General features: G+C 44.9%; 1 protein-coding gene across 7 annotated transcripts in view; it reads right to left on the reverse strand.

The window, feature by feature from the left end:
* Positions 1-18,950, reverse strand: part of LOC126366011 (gamma-aminobutyric acid receptor subunit beta) — a 603,333-nt gene that overhangs the window by 212,203 nt on the left and 372,180 nt on the right. For 4 of the 7 annotated variants that reach the window (XM_050008862.1, XM_050008860.1, XM_050008856.1 and 1 more), the window contains exon 3: positions 18,365-18,432. In XM_050008862.1, the coding sequence (XP_049864819.1) occupies positions 18,365-18,432 (68 nt within the window). Of the gene's footprint in view, positions 1-17,068; positions 17,137-18,364; positions 18,433-18,950 lie in introns of all 7 variants that reach the window. The other 3 variants (XM_050008861.1, XM_050008857.1, XM_050008859.1) reach the window with 1 other exon arrangement.

An 18,950-nucleotide genomic window follows, 5' to 3' on the forward strand; every position in this document is an offset into this window, starting at 1 on the left:
TGAATTACGGAGGAGAAAAAACACATCGACCATGTGAACAAGGCGTGTTTGGAAATTTGTGCTACGGGAAAGCACACGAGTGTGTGAACTTGTGTGTAGGACGGAACTCGTCTGGTGTTTGACAATTACAGGTGCGCAGCCGGTGATATGTACAATAAACAGATAATCAGCTCAAAGTAGCGTTCGGCTCCTTTGCAAATATTTACAGAATCAAAGCTGGTAAGAGCTTAAGTCATTTCGTCACTTTATTCTTATTTGGCTGTTTCACCTTAGTTTTGGATGAAAGTTACATCAAACTAGTTTCCTCTGTCTTACAAGTCCTGTGCACGAACATAGAAGACAGCTACAGAATAACCTGTAGTTGGTTTTATGTACAGCGACAGACAGATAAGTGGTACCATGCTAGTAGTAACTGCACTTGGAGAAGGTGAAAGACCACAGGGCTGGTGTAGGCCTACTGCTTTCCCAGAATAATGTGTTTTTGGTTACAAGACAATCGCAGTGACTGCTAGCACAGTAGTAAAAGTGTTGTGAAGTGATGTTTGATTCTGTAGCATGTGACTTAAGCATCAACTGTACAGTTCGTGTGACAGGGACGTGCAGCACATTGAATCCCAGGCGTATATTAGTATAGGTTGATAGTGTATAGTATACAGAGTAAGGCTGCGTTTCGCGTTACTTGTCCTCCAAAGCGCGAGGACCAGCTCCTGGCCCGGAGGTTGACAGTATCTAAAATATAAACAGCGAACGTCCTCGCAGAGATTCTCTTTTGACTTCTTTCCATTTGCCTAATCGGAAACTGGAAGTTCATGTGTTAGATACAACAGATTAATCTTTAGTCGTTTGAAGACTGCGTCTGTTTCAGCTATAATTCTCGTTCTCCTGGCAGAGTAATCATGACGCGAATGTTTATGGACGTTAAAAGACTGAGACATTTTGTGTTACGATATTCTTTCTTAGTAATAGTGAGGTGTAATTGGAACATCTTAACCGGCTAAAGTCGAATGGCATTTTGACTCCGAATTGATTTTTGTGCTTGAAGTGTAACTGTCTGGCATATGTGAGTGAAGTGAGATTAGAGTACACTGAGGATCAGTAGCGAAGAGGAGAGAAAGGGAAAAGCTTAGCGGCAAATGTTCCCATATAACGCTTGGATACTTATCAACTATATTTTGGTCATTACACGCTAACATACTGCGGAGGTTCGGGATTTGCCTTACAAAACTGTAACACACATGGCGATGACGGACTGTAATTCATAGGCCGATCTCAGTGATAAAACGGACTCGCAGTCGGAAGGACGACGTTCCAAACCTGCCATCCATATTTAGGTTTTCCGTGATTTCCCTAAATCGCTTCAGGCAAATGCTGGGGTGGTTCCTTTGAAAGGTCACTGCCGATTTCCTTTCTCATCCCTGACGCCACCCGAGCTTGCCCTCCGTCTCCAATGTCGTCGATGTCGACGGGACGCTAAACCCAATCATCCTTCTTCACTTCCTTCAATGTTAAAATGTGTTGCATCACCATCTAATCCCGCTGGGTCGAACATCAACACATTTTATTCCCTCGGCGTTGGCAGCGAAGAAAAGGAACTCTTAGTGTAAAATCTGCTGATTTTGTGAGTGCAGAGAGACGTCTGCGATCTTCACGGTTTCCCTTGTCTGAATATGGCCTTAAACTATGATCTACACAACCTTAGTATGGGCGATGCGTCGATACGACTAGCTGGGGGTTGTGTAGACTCTGGGATAAACGTTTAGAGCGGCAGAGAAGAGCGGTAAACACAAGGCGCGAGCCTCATCCATGGTGAGAGAAATCTTGTCAACGTTTGTTCTGCAGTGTGATACCTTAGCGCAAGTCACATATGTTACATGGAACCTAGGAAAAAACCTGGGAACAGCTTGGGCTCGACGATGGCTATGTTTGGTCAGACCCTAGGTTCACTGTACGGATTTGAGTGGTACTGCGTGAGCATCAACTGTAAGTTTTGTCACTGGTGGCCAGTTCACCAAAGGCCCATGTCCTCTAAATGGGTTACGTCCCACAGTGCTCAGAGCCATTTGAACCATTTGAGCCTCTAAAAGGGTAAAGTTTTTGGTCTATTTCCCAAGGCGGTTTCTAGAGTTGGGGTAGTTATTTCCAGAGTTGACACCGACAGGTCAGTTCAGTGCTGATTCTAGACTACGAACTCTGTAGCTCATACATGAACACATTGTCACATAAAAACCGAGCAATACTGGTATTGACCTGTTTGATAACAATCTCTACTGTAGATTCATCTGATTAAGTGCTCATAGACTGATTCGAGACATGAGTTTTGGCCCAGTTACTTGCCACAAATGGAGACAGTACTGCATTGCTTCATCTGGGTATGTTTTAACTTTCCGGCTGGGGTATTATCTGGAGTTTAGAGCACATAAACTCACACGGCGTAGACGCTTATCTTCGAGCTACGTAGCTGATTTTGCAGAGCTTGGAAGTAGATCGATCATTTCTTCATCTTCGAAATGAAGAGTAGATCGTGCAGGTAATTCGAGATAGAGGTCGCTTCTTGTCGGTACCCGTTCTACTGACAGAATGCAACCTGTTGGGCAGCGAAACCCACTAGCATTCTTTGATAACAATCTCCACCCTAGATTCATCCGATGAAGTGCTCATAGACTGATTGGAGACATAAGTTTTGTCCCAGTTACTCGTCAGAAATGGAGACAGTGCTGCATTGCAACATCTGGATACCCAGAATGAGATTTTCACTCTGCAGCTGAGTGTGCGCTGATATGGAAATTCCTGGCAGATTGAAACTGTATGCCAGACCGAGACTCGAACTCGGGACCTTTGCCTTACGCGGCCAAGTGCTCTACCATCTGAGTTACCCAAGCACGACTCAAGCCCCGTCCTCACAGCTTTACTTCTGCCACTACCTCGTCTCCTACCTTCCAAAATTTACAGCTCTCCTGCGTACCTTGCAGAACTGCACTCCTGAAAGAAAGGATATTGCAGAGACATGGCTTAGCCACAACCTGGGGGATGTTTCCAGAATGAGATTTTCACTCTGCAGCGGCGTGTGCGCTGATATGAAACTTCCTGGCAGATCAAAATTGTGTGCCGGACCGAAACTCGAAATCGAGGCCTTTGCCATTTGCGGGCAAGTGCTCTACCATCTGACCTACCCAAGCACGATTCACGCCCCGTCCTCACAGCTTTACTTCTCCCAGTACCTCGTCTCCTACCTTCCAAACTTTAGAGAAGCTCAGATGGTAGAGCACTTGCCACGAAAGGCAAAGGTCCCGAGTTCGAATCCCGGTCCGCCACACAGTTTTAATCTGCCAGGAATTTTCACATCTGGGTATGTTTTACCTTTCCGGCTGGAGGTAGTATCTGGAGTTTAGAGCACATAACTAATACTGCATATAAGATTATCTTCGAGCTGTGTAGCTGATTTTGTAGAGTTTGGAAGTAGATCGACAGTTTATTCACGTCCAGGTAATTTGAGATAGAGGTCGCTTCTTGTCGGTTCCCGTCCTAATAACAGGATGCAACCTGTTGGGCAGCGAAATCGGCTAGCATTGTTTGATAACAATCTCTACCCTAGATTCATCTGATTAAGTGCTCATAGAGTGATTCGAGACAAGAGTTTTTGCCCAGCTACATCTGGGTATGTTTTACCTTCCCTGCTGGAGGTAGTATCTGGAATTTAGAGCACGTAAACTCACACTACATAGAAGATTATCTTCGAGCTATGTAGCTGATTTTGCAGACCTTGGAAGTAGATCGATCATTTCTTCATCTTCGAAATGAAGAGAAGAACAGATCGTCCAGGTAATTCAAGATAGAGGTCGCTTCTGGTCGGTTCCCGTCCTAGTGACAGGATGCAACCTGTTGGGCAGCGAAATTCACTAGCAGTAGCTGATGAGTCAGGGAGGAGGCCTTTTTTTGTTGGTACCCGCGGTCACGCATGGGAGGTGGTCAGGTAATGGTGCTGCCGGCGTGCGTACCCGCGGACAAACAGTGACTGCTGGAGGTCGATACACACGACTGGCAGCGGGCCAGCGACGCACTGCGGCTGCAGGCGGCAGCGGCGGCGGCGGCGCGACCACTGCTCGCACGGCACAGCCCAGCCCGGCGAGCCCCGTCCCGGCCACCGCCCTGCGGCTGCGCCCGGACACGGGGACGGCTGTCCAGCCGCTGCTGTCTCAGCGCCGGAGACTAGCTTCCCTCCGCGCTCTCTGAGATCAGCATATCAGCACGCTCACCACACAACGGGATTTCCTTCAGTTTCTTCGATTATTATACGATGCAGGCTTGCACGACCGGATGGTACTGTTGTTGATAATTCTTCCGGGTTATATGGCCGTGGTCCATGGAATACTTCTATTCCACCGTTTCGTCTAATACTACGTTGGACATCCTCAGAGGTATGGCTGGTCCTGTTGAGTCCTACAGACTGACACAGCTCGAAGATAATCTTCTATGCAGTGTGAGTTATGTGTTCTAAAATCCAGATACTACCTCCAGCCGGAAAGGTAAAACATACCCAGATGTAGCAATGTTCCATTTGTGACAAGTAACTGGGCCAAAAGTCATGTGTCGATTGAGTCTGTGAGCATTAATAAGATGAATCTAAGGTAGAGATTGTTATCAAACAATGCTAGTGGATTTCTCTACCCAGCTGGTTGCATCCTGTCAGTAGGACGGGAACCGACAAGAAGCGACCTCTATCTCGAATTACCTGGACATGAATAAATGATCAATCTACTTCCAAACTCTGCAAAATCAGCTACACAGCTCGAAGATAATCTTCTATGCAGTGTGAGTTATGTACTCTAAACTCCAGATACTACCTCCAGCCGGGAAGGTAAAACATACCCAGATGTGAAACTTCCTGGCAGATTAAAACTGTGTGTCGGACCGAGACTCGAACTCGGGACTTTCTATTCCTAACGTTTCGTCCAATACTACGTTGGACATCCTCAGTGGTATCGCTGGTCCTTTTGAGTCCTGCCGACTGGCACTATAGGTTGCTCTACTGAGGCTGAAACATCTCAGGTGGAATATTGGTTACCTTTCTTGCTATGCGCATTTTCAACAAACAACATGTGTTAGTGTCTCGTTGATAAAACCTGTCTAGGCGCGCAGTCCGGAACCGTGCGACTGCTACGGTCGCAGGTTCGAATCCTGCCTCGGGCATGGATGTGTGTGATGTCCTTAGGTTAGTTAGGTTTAAGTAGTTCTAAGTTCTAGGGGACTAATAACCACAGCAGTTGAGTCCCATAGTGCTCAGAGCCATTTGAACCATTTTTTTTTGATAAAACCTGTCCTTCTGTTAACCCCACCCCTAGAAATCACAAGGGTTCAAATCTGGTGATCTTTGTGGCCACACAGTTTTTAATCATCAGCCCGCATCTCGTGGTCGTGCGGTAACGTTCTAGCTTCCCACGTCCGGATTCCCGGGTTCGATTCCAGGCGGGGTCAGGGATTTTCTCTGCCTCGTGATGGCTGGGTGTTGTGTGATGTCCTTAGGTTAGTTAGTTTTAAGAAATTCTAAGTTCTGGGGGACTAATGGCCATAGATGTTAAGTCCCATAGTGCTCGGAGACATTTTTTTTAATCATCAGCCAATGATTCGGTTTTATCAAAACATGCTATAGATTAACCGAGTGACCTCGCAAGCATTATGAGCTGGAGCTCCATCACTCATCAAAACATCTGAGTCAAAAGCGCCTATCTCCTCTGGAGCAGGGATCACATGTTGATGAAGCAGATCACAGTAGTGTGTGCTGTTCATGCTGCATGTCCTCGGTCCTTGGATCTGAATTCCTCAAAGAAAAATGGACCAATCATGAACTGTGCTGTGAATTCACACCACACAGTGACATGGTCACTATACAGGAGAACTTCATGAATGTTGATTGGTAGTGCTGATTCCCAAATGCAACAGTCGAAACTGTTGATTGCCCCAATGAGCATAAAGTGTGCTTCATCATTCCACAAAATGTTCCTAGGCCATTTGTCATCAACTTCAACTCTTGCAACAACCATAAGAGCAAATTAATGTCCGTGTCACGTGGCACAAGGTGGCGAGTAGAGGCGAAGTTTCTAAGGATATGATTTCACTAATGTTCACTCACTTTTCGACTGGTGGATGATGGAATGTTCAGCTGTTCAGCTGTTGTGACACAGCTCGTACACTGCTTTAAGATCACGCATTGCGTCCGGCAATCTCAGACACGGCAACAGTAACTCCTACAATAATTTGTTGTGCAGTTGGCCATCAGCCTCCTCCAGGAGTAGTTTCCAAATCACCTGTTAATTCAACCAGCCATACCTCTGAGGATGTCCAACGTAGTATTGGACGAAACGTTGGGAATAGAAGTATTCCATGGACCACGGACATATAACCCGGAAGAATCTTCTTGTTCCAGTTGGGTGTATGCACTACCTGATTTGGAAACCCAATTTTAATTTTTTTCCCCGATTTTACCATAGCTGCATTTAAAATTTTTTATTTCTGTTGACTAATTTCGGACTACAGTGCCCATTCTCAAGCCATAGCCTTCATTACAAACGTTTACATGACAAAAGTCATGCGATAACGATATGTACTCAGGTGATTCATGTGAAAAGGTTCCCGAGGTAATTATGGCCACTCCACGGGAATTAACAAACTTTGAACGCAAAATTGTAGTTCGGGTTAGAATCATGGTACATTCCATTTAGGAAATCGTCAGGAAATTCAATATTACTAGATCCATAGCGTCAAGAGTGTGCCTAGAATACCAAATTTCAGGCACTACATCGCCGGCCGTGGTGACCGAGTGGTTCTAGAAGCTACAGTCTGGAATCCGGCGACCGCTACGGTCGCAGGTTCGAATCCTGCCTCGGGCATGGAGTAAGTAAGTAGTTCGAAGCTCTAGGGGACTGATGACCTCAGAAGTTAAGTCCCATAGCGCTCAAAAAAAAAAAAAAAAACAAAAACAAAAAGAAGGCATAACCGACAGTCTTCACTTAACGGCCGAGAACAGCGACGTTTGTGGGAAGTTGTCAGTGCTAACGGATAAGCAAAACTGCGTGGACTAACCGCAGAAATCATTGTAGGACGTACGATGAACGTATCCATTAGGACAGTGCAGCGAAATTTGGCGTTAATGGGCTACGGCAGTAGACGATTGACTAGAATGCCGCTAAGATCTCAAACATCGAAGGTACCATTTAACCATTTTTCAAGATGTATGGTAAACTGTTATTGGTGGGTTCTTGGGAAAATCATCCAGTATGCAACCGGAGCTCTACTGTACCCCAATATTCTTTCTCACATAAAATTTTTTCGACAGTGTTGAGTAGAACGGTTCATAGAGTCAAAACGTTTTTCTGTGAAAGCTCCTGCAGTGCTCTTTCTTTGTGGGCACAAAAATTGTCATACTGTTACAAAGGAGATCCCATGCAAAATTTTCCTGTTATTATATCAGCCAAGAATAATGGTCTGAGTCTGAAACATGGAAAACAACCTCTGGCTTCACATTATTTCCATGAAATTTTGAATATTTGGACTGTAACTGAAGTTGCCATAAATGAAAGTGAAGGATGTCTAAGTATTGGTTCAATTTAGAGGGTGGCCTAGCGGTTCTAGGCGCTACACTCTGGAACCGCGTGACCGCTACGGTCGCAGGTTCGAATCCTGCCTCGGCATAAATGTGTGTGATGTCCTTAGGTTAGTTAGGTTTAAGTATTTCTAAGTTATAGGAGACTGATGACCACAGCAGTTAAGTCCCATAATGCTCAGAGCCATTTGAACCAATTTAGAGGTAGAATGTTCTTAGCAGTTTTTTTCTTACCATTTTTTGCAGGTAGCACAGAAATAGTTAAATCCTGGAAATATGCCTCATGAAATTTTTGCACTTGCTGGCGTCTTCGGTAGCACGCTTCGAGCCTATTCAGTGAATGTGCCCGAAGGCTTTTCGCGTATTTTCTGACACTCTGATCGGTCAGTTTCTATCTCTTCACGATATTTTTAGGTTTCTACTGCTCATTTGTTTGTTTCATAATACGATTGGTTCGATATTTTAGATGCAAATAAGAGCAACAGGGAAGTCTTTCTGCGTTGCCGAGACAGGTGTGAGTCTTATTCTGAAAGTATCCCCTAAGGAAATGAGCTTTCAACATATTTGTTTCCAAGTAAACAGCAGAAAGTTTTGGCTTAACTGGTATTGCATTGTTACCAAATTTATTTAATAAAACAACACGCTCTTTCGGCTTTTGACCGGGATTCTGAGCAAGTCGGTGTCCGGGGAGTGATAATGAAGATCTGAAAATTTATGGAAGGCATTTTTTTTTACTGCCGATGGAAGCATAGACTGTTTATATTGACACTGTGGAATGTTGTCAACAGAAGAAGAATCAGAGGTAAGTGCCTCACAGGAACTTGCTCAGACTTGTACCTGTTGTCTGATGAGGCTTCCAGTTGCGAACAGCGTTAAGCTGTTGGGTTTCTCACCTGGCTCCTTCTCAAAAATCTGTTTGCTTACAGGTGGCACTAGAAAAGCCGTACACACCCCAATACGGAAGATATTTTCTCTATCAATCAACAGTCACCGTTGTCCGCGTTAGACATCCAAAATCGCCGGTGGGAGGGGCGAGGGGAAGAGAGGGGCTTGTCTCGATTGTGATAATATCGAATTTATCGTGCGCACGTAAAGTCTAGTCAAATCTAGTGTATCGATATCATTGATGCAAGACTGCTGACTCGCAGGACCAGACAGGAAGCAATGGACCAGACTAATTAATTGAAGTTGTGCAGCCCCACTGCGTGTTATAAGCCTGAGCATTTCGGAGCCTCACTGTATAACGTGATGATAGATAGTTGTGATTACATGTCAGGGATTAACTGAAACGTCCGATACGCCAACTTGCTATCAAACTGCACCTTTCAAATAAAACTAGACTTGGGGTTACGCTACAGATCAGTATGTCACCACATCTGAGGATTCTTATTCACATTGGTTGGCTTCACCAATTCACAATCAAGCTGTAGCCTCCGAACTTAACCTAGACCTAAAGATCAGTCCATCGCCATAGCCTACATTCGAAAAACTAATACAGAAATATTGCCAGTGTTCTGTTCCCTTTGGGTTTGCGCTCGTATGACGCCACACGCCACATCATGATTACGTTGCAGGACGAAGCCGACATCCGGCATCCGTAGGACCGAGGGACCATCTGACTGACGGAAGACACTTCAGTGTTCTCGTTCATAAATGCAATAGAATGAGGTTTACCTGTGAACATAGGATGTGTATTGGGGAATGAATGAGACAACAGTTATTACGTGTCAGATGATTACCAGTGTCTCATAGACCTACAGGGAGGGGCAAATAAAAGTGACTCGGATGAGAGGATACGACTGAACATGAAAGTACCATATAACCAAACCCCGTAACGCGCACATCGCATGAACACCCGCTACATTATGGAAGCAGGTTTAGTGCGTAGTGCGGTCTGTGTCAGTGTGAGTGGAGCAGTGCAAAGGGGACGATGGAGCATCGGATGTTCTTTGCGGAAAGTTGGATGATAACAGATCGAGGAAATGGTGTGGTCAGTTGTTTGCACAGAAGTTTAATGGTATCGAAGTGCCAGCAAAGAGTGCCATGCAACGCTTAGTCCGAAAATGGCGTTAGACAGATTTTGTTTTAAACAAGTCAAACACCATTCCGAAATGTGGTGACTGCAGTTCACCAGAAAATGCATTACTAGCAAATCAACACGACTCCTGTCACAAGAGACCGGCCCTTTGTACCTTGTAATTCTCTTCTCCGAGCCACTTTTACTTTCCCCATTCTGCTCTAACGGGAGTACCATTTGGCTATATGGTCAGATGCGTCAAATACGAAGACGTTATGTAGAGAATACTGCAGCTCACATCTGGGTGTAAAATGTGGCCAAACAGTTACTATTCACCTGGTTAATATGACTATAAATTGTAAATGGATATCATAAAGGTCGAGATATAAAAAAAAGAACCTAATTGTTATTTACTGCCCGAAATGTACTAGTGCAGCAAAATCTGCTTAATATCACTGATACGGAATTGTCAACTAATTGTAGGTTTGTATGAGAATAATTGTTTCTTTAGGAGGACAGCTGTTGCTTATTTAAACGATGACATTGTCAGCGGTACAAAGTACGTCATTCGAGATTCCTGCAGCTGGATGAGCAATTCATTATTATTCTGGTTTCATGGCGAATACAATACGGTCATGAGGAAGGATTCATATTTCTTGGCAAATTCAAGTAATACTAATCAGATGTGGCACTTACATAGAGCCTACCTGCTTCGAGTAAGCTACAGAATTTTTGAAATTTTCTGTGTGAAATGATGTCAGCACTGCCATGTTGTTAACCTGTTCCCTTTTCACTCACTACGAAACATTTGAAAACTTCGGCTTTTCTCTGGTTCCGTAATTTCCATAATGTATGTTACGTTCTGTGACCTTCTAAAAACGCAGTAAATCTTGTGCTTTATTTATGTGTTAAACTGATATTTTTACTGTTCCATTGTACCATTAACACTTACGAACGCAAAATCCCCATGAATGTTCCAGTAACGAAGAGTGTTTCGAAACTGTTACAGGTCACACATTGTCGTGCTCACTAAACAACGCCTCTGTGGATAATGTGAACAAGAACAGTCTCATATGAAGCGTCAGCGTGATATAGATGCAACACAGCGTAATGACGTTACAAGACATTTGTAATTTGAAACAGTAGAAAGCGGAATGTGGTAGTGTCACCGAAGAGAAGGCAGCACATAGATAAGAAAATAAGAGGTAATGCATGATATATTATGACACATTTTCTGTACATAAACTTCTATGGGTGGTGCAAGCTGGATACCGTCATTCAGCAACAGATTTATACAGTAATCAGAAGAATCGGTGGTGCAAACTGGATACCGTCCTTCAACGGAAGATTTGTACAGTAATCAGAAGATATTGGATTCATACAGGTGACATGAACCGAGAGTCGCATGGAAACGCGGGTTGATTGAAATATTAGGCCATGCCAGATCCACAACGGTAGAAAATGTCTTCAATGCCATCACAGTCCAAGGGATGAATAATAATTAATAATAATTAATAACTGCTAGCGCCTCTTATTTCCATTTTGATTGCTCAATTTGCACATTAATGACGCGACAGGAGAGCTGTGATAATCCGGGTTCGGTTACGATGCTGATTTAGCCGATCCGGCTTGCTCCGATAAGTCTGTTTCCAGAATATCGCAGAAAAAGGTGGGCGTTTTTTGTTCAGCAAAATGTACCATTTCATTCCTAAGCCCATCGCTTGATACGTTCTCTCTCTCTCTCTCTCTCTCTCTCTGTCGTTACCGTAGACACCGGTAACTGGCAAACTCACACAAAATATTTACGTGGCAGAGGTAAAGAATCGAACTGGAGTATTTATAAGTCTGAACAGGAACCTTTACATTAAGTGCAGAAACATTTACGTTAATGTTTATTGCTAGCATATTTTATCCCGATAACAGTGACTCACCCGATAGTTAAAATCAACATAGTTAAAAGTAACGGAGTTCCTCTGATTTCCTTTTTTATCGTCTTCTGCTGTCGTTTTCCCGGGACCAGGTTTTTATAATGACATGGGTATGCAAGACAATTTTTATTTATTATTCACGAAGAGGAAGTGACAACGCGCTGTACAAATTGTGTGATATCGGGACTAAATCTGTTCCAGATTTGTAGTTGATCGTTGGCATCAGGAAACGCAAACCCTACAGATAAGTAATTTTGTTTTGTTAAAACTGAAGGTGACTTACTGATTTTAATTGCGTTATTTGATTTCAACTTCTCTGTAGGTTTCAGTCATAGAATATTTAGCCTCGCGGGATTAGCCGAGCGGTCTAGGGCGCTGCACTCATGGACTGTGCGGCTGATCCCGGCATAGGTTCGAGTCCTCCCTCGGGCATGGGTGTGTGTGTGTTTCCTTAGGATAATTTAGGTTAAGTAGTGTGTGAACTTAGTGACTGATGATCGTAGCAGTTAAGTCCCATAGGATTCCATACACTTTTCTAGAATATTTACAAATGGGAAGTAAACAACCAGAAGATACAGAGTGAGCTGTTAAACCAGTCTCGTTTTCAGGCTTACTGAGCCGCTGATTAATGTTATGGCCGAATGATTTCACTTGTAGCCAAAACACTGTATGAGCAGGAGTGGCAGCCATATCACTCAATAAATAATCAACTGTTACTCCTAGACGAGTATATATTCTACGTAGATGTGAGAAAAAGAAAATATATTTTCCAGTCACTGGAAAAGTGATTCCTGTTCTACTAGGAAGGGTATTAGGACATCTTTTTTTTCAATTAATGTCAATACCAGTATCTCGTTCATGTATTTATCAGTTCTCACTTTCGGTTTTAGGAAACTGGGCGAGGGAGCCTATTGAGAATCTCAGGACCACACTGGTGTGTTCATCTTTGAACTCTTCTATCATCCAGTATCACATGAACAGAGGAACAGAGTTGGAATAGCTACCACATTCATTACATACTCTACTGCACCCTCTGTGACAAGACTCCTGCTACTGCCTGCATCGACAGTTCTCTAAAATTTTGTATAATTATAGCCTTACCCTAATGCAACAAAGGTGATTATAAACCAGATAATTCAAGAGTGAAAACAACGTCGTTTGTTGTATCATAGGACAGAGAAGAAATAAAGTGAGACTGTAACGTCCCAGTCACTCATCTGTAATCACGACACCATAGTTACTTTCCATACCGTCCTATTGGGAAGGGCAGTGTGAAATACGCTGAACAAAATATTTCGCGTAAGATATCGTAAGTATGATATCAGAAGCACACATTCCCTCTTTCGGGAACCGATTTTTCAGTTTACTGCAGCAATATTCCTAGATGGAGCACTTTGCAGACAATGCTGCTATTGGCTTGAGGAATGTACACATGGTGCTATTGAAGATGATGTGGTATCACATATCGATACCACCCCACGGTGTGTCAAGGCTGGTGACGAAATGGTAAGTTTCCGTCTGATGCCGATAGGGGTCGCATGGGGTCTGGCGGACCCAATGATGTGCGTCCGCTGAGCCACATCTCCGGCAGCTCCGTACTACGAACGCCCTGTGGCGACGCAATATAGCACGGCTAGTGCAGCCGCTCTTCTCCACTTGCACCTGGAGCCACTACGTTACGACACCTTAGTTCAAGGTTAATCCTTGTCGACATTGAGATAGCTGGACTCCATGTTTCTTGCCGCATTATTTGTATTGAGTCTTCGTTCGCTTGGAGAAATGTAAGTTAAGTAAATCTTCTGTTTATTGTGGCAATCTGTTCGCTAATCATTTCTGTTTTTGTCCAGCTTTCCTACGATGACGGTTTTTGCACCACCCTGTAGTCCACCTTTCCTTATCATCTACATCTACATCTACATGATTAATCTGCAATTCACATTTAAGTGCTTGACAGAGGGTTCATCGAACCACAATCATACTATCTCTCTACCATTCCACTCCCGAACAGTGAGCGGGAAAAACGAACACCTAAACCTTTCTGTTCGAGCTCTGATTTCTCTTATTTTATTTTGATGATCATTCCTACCTATGTAGGTTGGGCTCAACAAAATATTTTCGCATTAGGAAGATGAAGTTGGTGACTGAAATTTCATAAATAGATCTGGCGGCGACTAAAAACGTCTTTGCTTTAATGACTTCCATCCCAACTCGCGTATCATATCTGCCACACTCTCTCCCCTATTACCTGATAATACGAAACGAGCTGCCCTTTTTTGCACCCTTTCGATGTCCTCCCTCAATCCCACCTGGCAAGGATCCCACACCGCGCAGCAATATTCTAACAGAGGACGAACGAGTGTAGTGTAAGCTGTCTCTTTAGTGGACTTGTTGCATCTTCTAAGTGTCCTGCCAATGAAACGCAACATTTGGCTCACCTTTCCCACAATATTATCTATGTGGTCTTCCCAACTGAAGTTTTTCGTAATTTTAACACCAAGGTACTAAGTTGAATTGACAGCCTTGAGAATTGTTCTATTCATCGAGAAATCGAATTCCAACGGATTTCCTTTGGAAATCATGTGGATAACCTTACACTTTTCGTTATTTAGCGTCAACTGCCACCTGCCACACCATACAACAATCTTTTCTAAATCGCTTTGCAACCGATACTGGTTTTTGGATGACCTTACTAGACGGTAAATTACAACATATCTGCGAACAACCTAAGAGAACTGATCAAATTATCACCCAGGTCATTTATATAGATCAGGAACAGAAGAGGTCCCAGGACGCTTCCCTGGGGAACAGCTGATATCACTTTAGTTTTACTCGATGATTTGCCGTCTATTACTACGAACTGCGACCTTCCTGACAGGAAATCACGAATCCAGTCGCACAACTGAGACGATAATACCCCATAGGCCCACAGCTCGATTAGAAGTCGCTTGTGAGGAACGGTGTCAAAAGCTTTCCGGAAATTTAGAAATACGGAATCAACTTGAGATCCCCTGTCGATAGCGGCCATTACTTCGTGCGAAGAACGATGTTTCCTGAAACCATGGTGATTACGTATCAATAGATCGTTCCCTTCGAGGTGATTCATAATGTTTGAATCCAGTATATGCTCCAAAACCCTACTGCAAACCGACGTCAATGATATAGGTCTGTAGTTCGATGGATTTCTCCTACTACCCTTCTTAAACACTGGTGCAGTTTTCCATTCTGTATGTACAGATCTGTCGGTGAGCGAATGGTTGTATATGATTACTAAGTAGGGAGCTATTGTATCAGCGTAATCTGAAAGGAACCTAATCGGTATACAATCTGGATCATGTGTACGAAGTCATGCACAACAGATGATATACCTATGATTATCTCCCGTCCAAAGATACATTCACACACGTTTCCAGAGCTGGGCAGAGACTGGGCAGGTTCCATATCACGATGTAAGTATAGGATATAGGACTAGTTTGAACTTGAACTATGACGTTGAGCATCGAAGGCACACGTCCACTAACTACAGCTATTACAGTAGCCAAATGAAGTCACAAGACTCACTTGGAGTGCACACAGAGTGTGGTTTCTCCCGGAACTCGGAAAGAGGCAGGTTCCCGACAGGGTAGGCTATCGGACATACATTTACGTAATGTTGTGTGTGTGAGACACTCGAAAAGCAACACGGAGGCGTACGCTGGAGAGGCGAGTGGTCTGAGTGATGGTGGAGACAATAGGAGAAGTGAGGGCTCTGCGGCCGAGTCAGGTCTGAAGGCATGCAGTCGATGCACTCGGCGGGGATCAGAGTCTACTGCACGGTGCGGGCAATGCAAGGCAAGGCAAGGCAGCCGAGCAAGGCAATGCGAGGCGCGGGCAGCAGGCACGGCAGGCAGCAGGCGCGACAGCCAAGCGGCGCTACGCATGCACGAGGGCGCCACTGACACAGAGAAAACCTCCTCCTCGTTCACCAAGAGAGTCTCCAAACCAAAAAAAGAACACAAATATGTATATATATGTATATATAACAATGGTTAGACAGTGGTGGCTGCTGCCGGCGGGGGCGGCGAGCTGCGGCGCGGCGGGCCGGGGTGCGCCACGCCGCCCCCGCGCTGCGGTCCCGCGGGCAGCAGCCACGCCAGACGACGGTAAACAGTGACTGCGACAACATGAATGCGAAAGAAGACGGTGGACATTCGTCGCCGCAGTCGGTCGCCGGTCACGTCCTAAGTGACGGTGGACCTTGGATGCACTCAGGGCCCTTCACCTGGTTGTACACGCGTGTACACTCAGTTCCGGCCGCGAGCGACAACGCGCGCCGAACAGTAGGGCGTCTCCCTTCTTTTCTGGACCGGTTTTTATCCGCCCAGTGACGACGGCAGCACTTCCGCGTCCCCTTTTATTTGTTCCAAAAAAGCACAGTGTGTTTCTGAAATGCACAGTGCGGACGTGTGTAAACCAGGAAGGTCGATGAGGGCTCCAATGTGGAACTGAATGTACACAAAAAAACATAACAAACAACTACTATTACAATAATTATACAAATATGTATTTGCTGCTGGGCGGAACATCTAAAGCAATCTGCAAATCTACCGGTCTCCATTGCGAGTCTGAGATACGGGGAGGGAAAAGTTTTTCTTTTTTTTTTTCATTTTTCTCATATTTTTTTTTCAGTTTCCCTTCCGACCGGTGTATCGCAACAGTGTTACAGTACCGTCCTGTCGGCAGCGTATCGAAAATTAGTTAAAATTTCTGAGTGTAATACGCTATTATTATTGTACACAGATTTAAATGCCGAGATGGCGTTAGCTGTCCGCGAGCAGTCTTATAATGCTTGCAGTGACATGCATTTGATCGGTTTTCAGTCGACTTTTTTGTTTTGTTTTGGTCTATCTGTTTATAGAGAAGTGATGAGGAACGCTGTAGGGTTCCCTTGGGAGGACACAGACAGCTGCTAGGGAAAAATAGCCTTTAGATTAATCGATAAGCTGTCGCTTCCGTGTCGGAATTCGCGCTCAGGCGTGGAGCCGAGCGCCAAGTCCGGCGGTTGCGGTTTACCACGCATCCCCGGGTAGGGTGGCGCCGTCTCAGCTCAATCACTTTGAAGAGTTCTCCGAACAGTTTGCTGCTCGTTAGTCTTTTTTTCCCTTTCTACGCTTTCGATTAGTGTCTGAGGATTCCCATCAGGGTGGAGTCGGAGATATTCAGTGGCACCGCGAGTCTGCGTAAGAAGAAAAAAGAACAGAAGAGAGAAGACAAGACGATTTCTAAATCGCTCGGAAATCGACTTTAATAGCTCAGCTCCATCAATCGACCTCGTCGCTGAGGCGTCTGCCGACAGAATTGCGCCCACCTTCTCTACTAGTAGTAGCATCTTTCTGCGGTACCACTGACATCGCCGGGAGTAAAGGAGTAGGAAGAAAGGGAGACGAGTCTCAGCTCTTAGTAAATAAAAAAAATATATATGAATATTTCGACATCCAACTCTTCCATAAACACCAGCAAGGCTTGTCTGTATAAATAACTTCCAAGTACCATCAATACTTCAGACACGGAGCTGATACTGAGGACGTACATTGTGACTCCAACTTCCACGGGCGGACCTGCAAGTAGCATAATCACAGGTAACACTACGGGAATACAGCATTCTCGTTCAACACACACCTTTGTTTAATAAAGAAGTTAGATTTTCAAGAAGTGGACAACGGCGCTTCCTGTAAGCCGGCGACATCCCCTGCCTGCGAGCGTAATAAATAAGGACAAATTTGTATTGGTGGCTACGTTGTCGAAAAAGGATAGCTTTACTGGGAGACACGATTTTTCGTCAGTGGCGGCTGTGTAGTGCGCGGAAGACGAGCAGTAAGTGGCTGAATAAGCAAGGGAGCGGGCTAGGGCCGACCCTGCTTCTGGTATCAGATGTATCGACAGGCGGTGGATGGGCGCGGGTTAGGAAGCGCCGTGGACCACGTGAGGGTGAAAGGCTTGGCGAAGCGGCGATATCAGCGTCCAGCCAATCTGCTGCGAGAAAGGACGGGGGACATGCCACTGGCAGCCGTAGCCGGCGGCGGCGACAGCTGTCTCCACTCGGCTGCAAATCCACATACACCACACGCCCCAGGGTCAAAGGAAACGGTCGTCCCAGCCTGTGTACGCTCTCACTCGCTCCCTCTCGCTTCAGTCACGAACACAAACACACACACACTGAAGAAGCACAGGTACACCCACCACAGTTGCACTCATGTCTCACTTCGCTGTTTGTTACTTCTGCTCAGGCATCGCGCTTCCCAACAGCATGCGGCAGCAGCTTCTAAGAGTCTCTTTACCTCAATCAAAAATATGGCTAGTCCCAATTAAAATAAAAAACAAACGTGGTACAAAAATGAGCTCGAAATAAAAGGAAATGAACAGGAAATGTACAGGGATGTCATCTTGTCAATGGCTTGTGTCATTCGCAAGAAAAAAATCGTTGCAGTTGTTGTCGAGATAGCTAGTTCGGTACAAAGTCAGTGCCAAGAGTGTATCCCTGCAAAATAGCTGGGCGCGTCGGCGCCCAGGATTGTCATGCAAAATGTTTTTAGAAAAAACAACGTTGTGGGGGGGGGGGGGGGGGGGGGGGAGTTGTGAGGGGTTGAGAGTAGGTTCCAGGGTTGAGAGGGGAATGCGAGGTGAACGGGAACGAAAATTACGTATTGTAAAGGAATGACAAAAACGCAAAAAAAACTAATTTCTAAAGAAAAATTCGTTAAGAAACGAAATTAAAAGTAACGTTTATATTCTTCTAGCGGTTAACGAGAAGTCTGTTGAATGCCGAACAGTAAAGGCGTCTAGTACCATTTTTACTTCAGAGAGCGAGCTGATACTCAGCACGTACATGGTGACCCCGACCTCAACCGGAGGACCTGGAAAAGACACAAGAGATGCGCTATGCAGCCGCCGTCGACTCATCACCGCCCTCCTCCGGACCTCACAAAAGGTCTCAACGGGCCACCGTCTGCGCCCGCGGACGATGACCGGTTAAGACGTTTTGTGGGCGTCTCTGCGGGAAAACAGGCCCTCAGTCACTACAGGCTACTAGCACGCCACTACACGCCCAGGGTCCCACTGAACCACCGGCACGTTAGTACTGCCAAATCTTACTTTTTGTACTTTAGTCAGAAAATTATACTACCTTCAGAGTGAAAGCGTTTTCCTTACCACACGCCATTTTACTTTCACAGTGAATAGGTATGAAGCGTTGCTGTTCTGGAAAGCAGCACTAACACATAAACACAATGTTAAAGACTAAACTCTAATACTTACCTCTCCTGTAACGAAACATGTTAACATTATCTTACTTAAGCTACAGATGCTGATGGAGCTCACATTTCAGCAATAAAATCAATACAGTTCTTTCAAATAACATTAAAAATTCTCCATT

Source organism: Schistocerca gregaria, chromosome 4 (assembly GCF_023897955.1).
Source record: "Schistocerca gregaria isolate iqSchGreg1 chromosome 4, iqSchGreg1.2, whole genome shotgun sequence".
Classification (NCBI taxonomy): domain Eukaryota; kingdom Metazoa; phylum Arthropoda; class Insecta; order Orthoptera; family Acrididae; genus Schistocerca; species Schistocerca gregaria.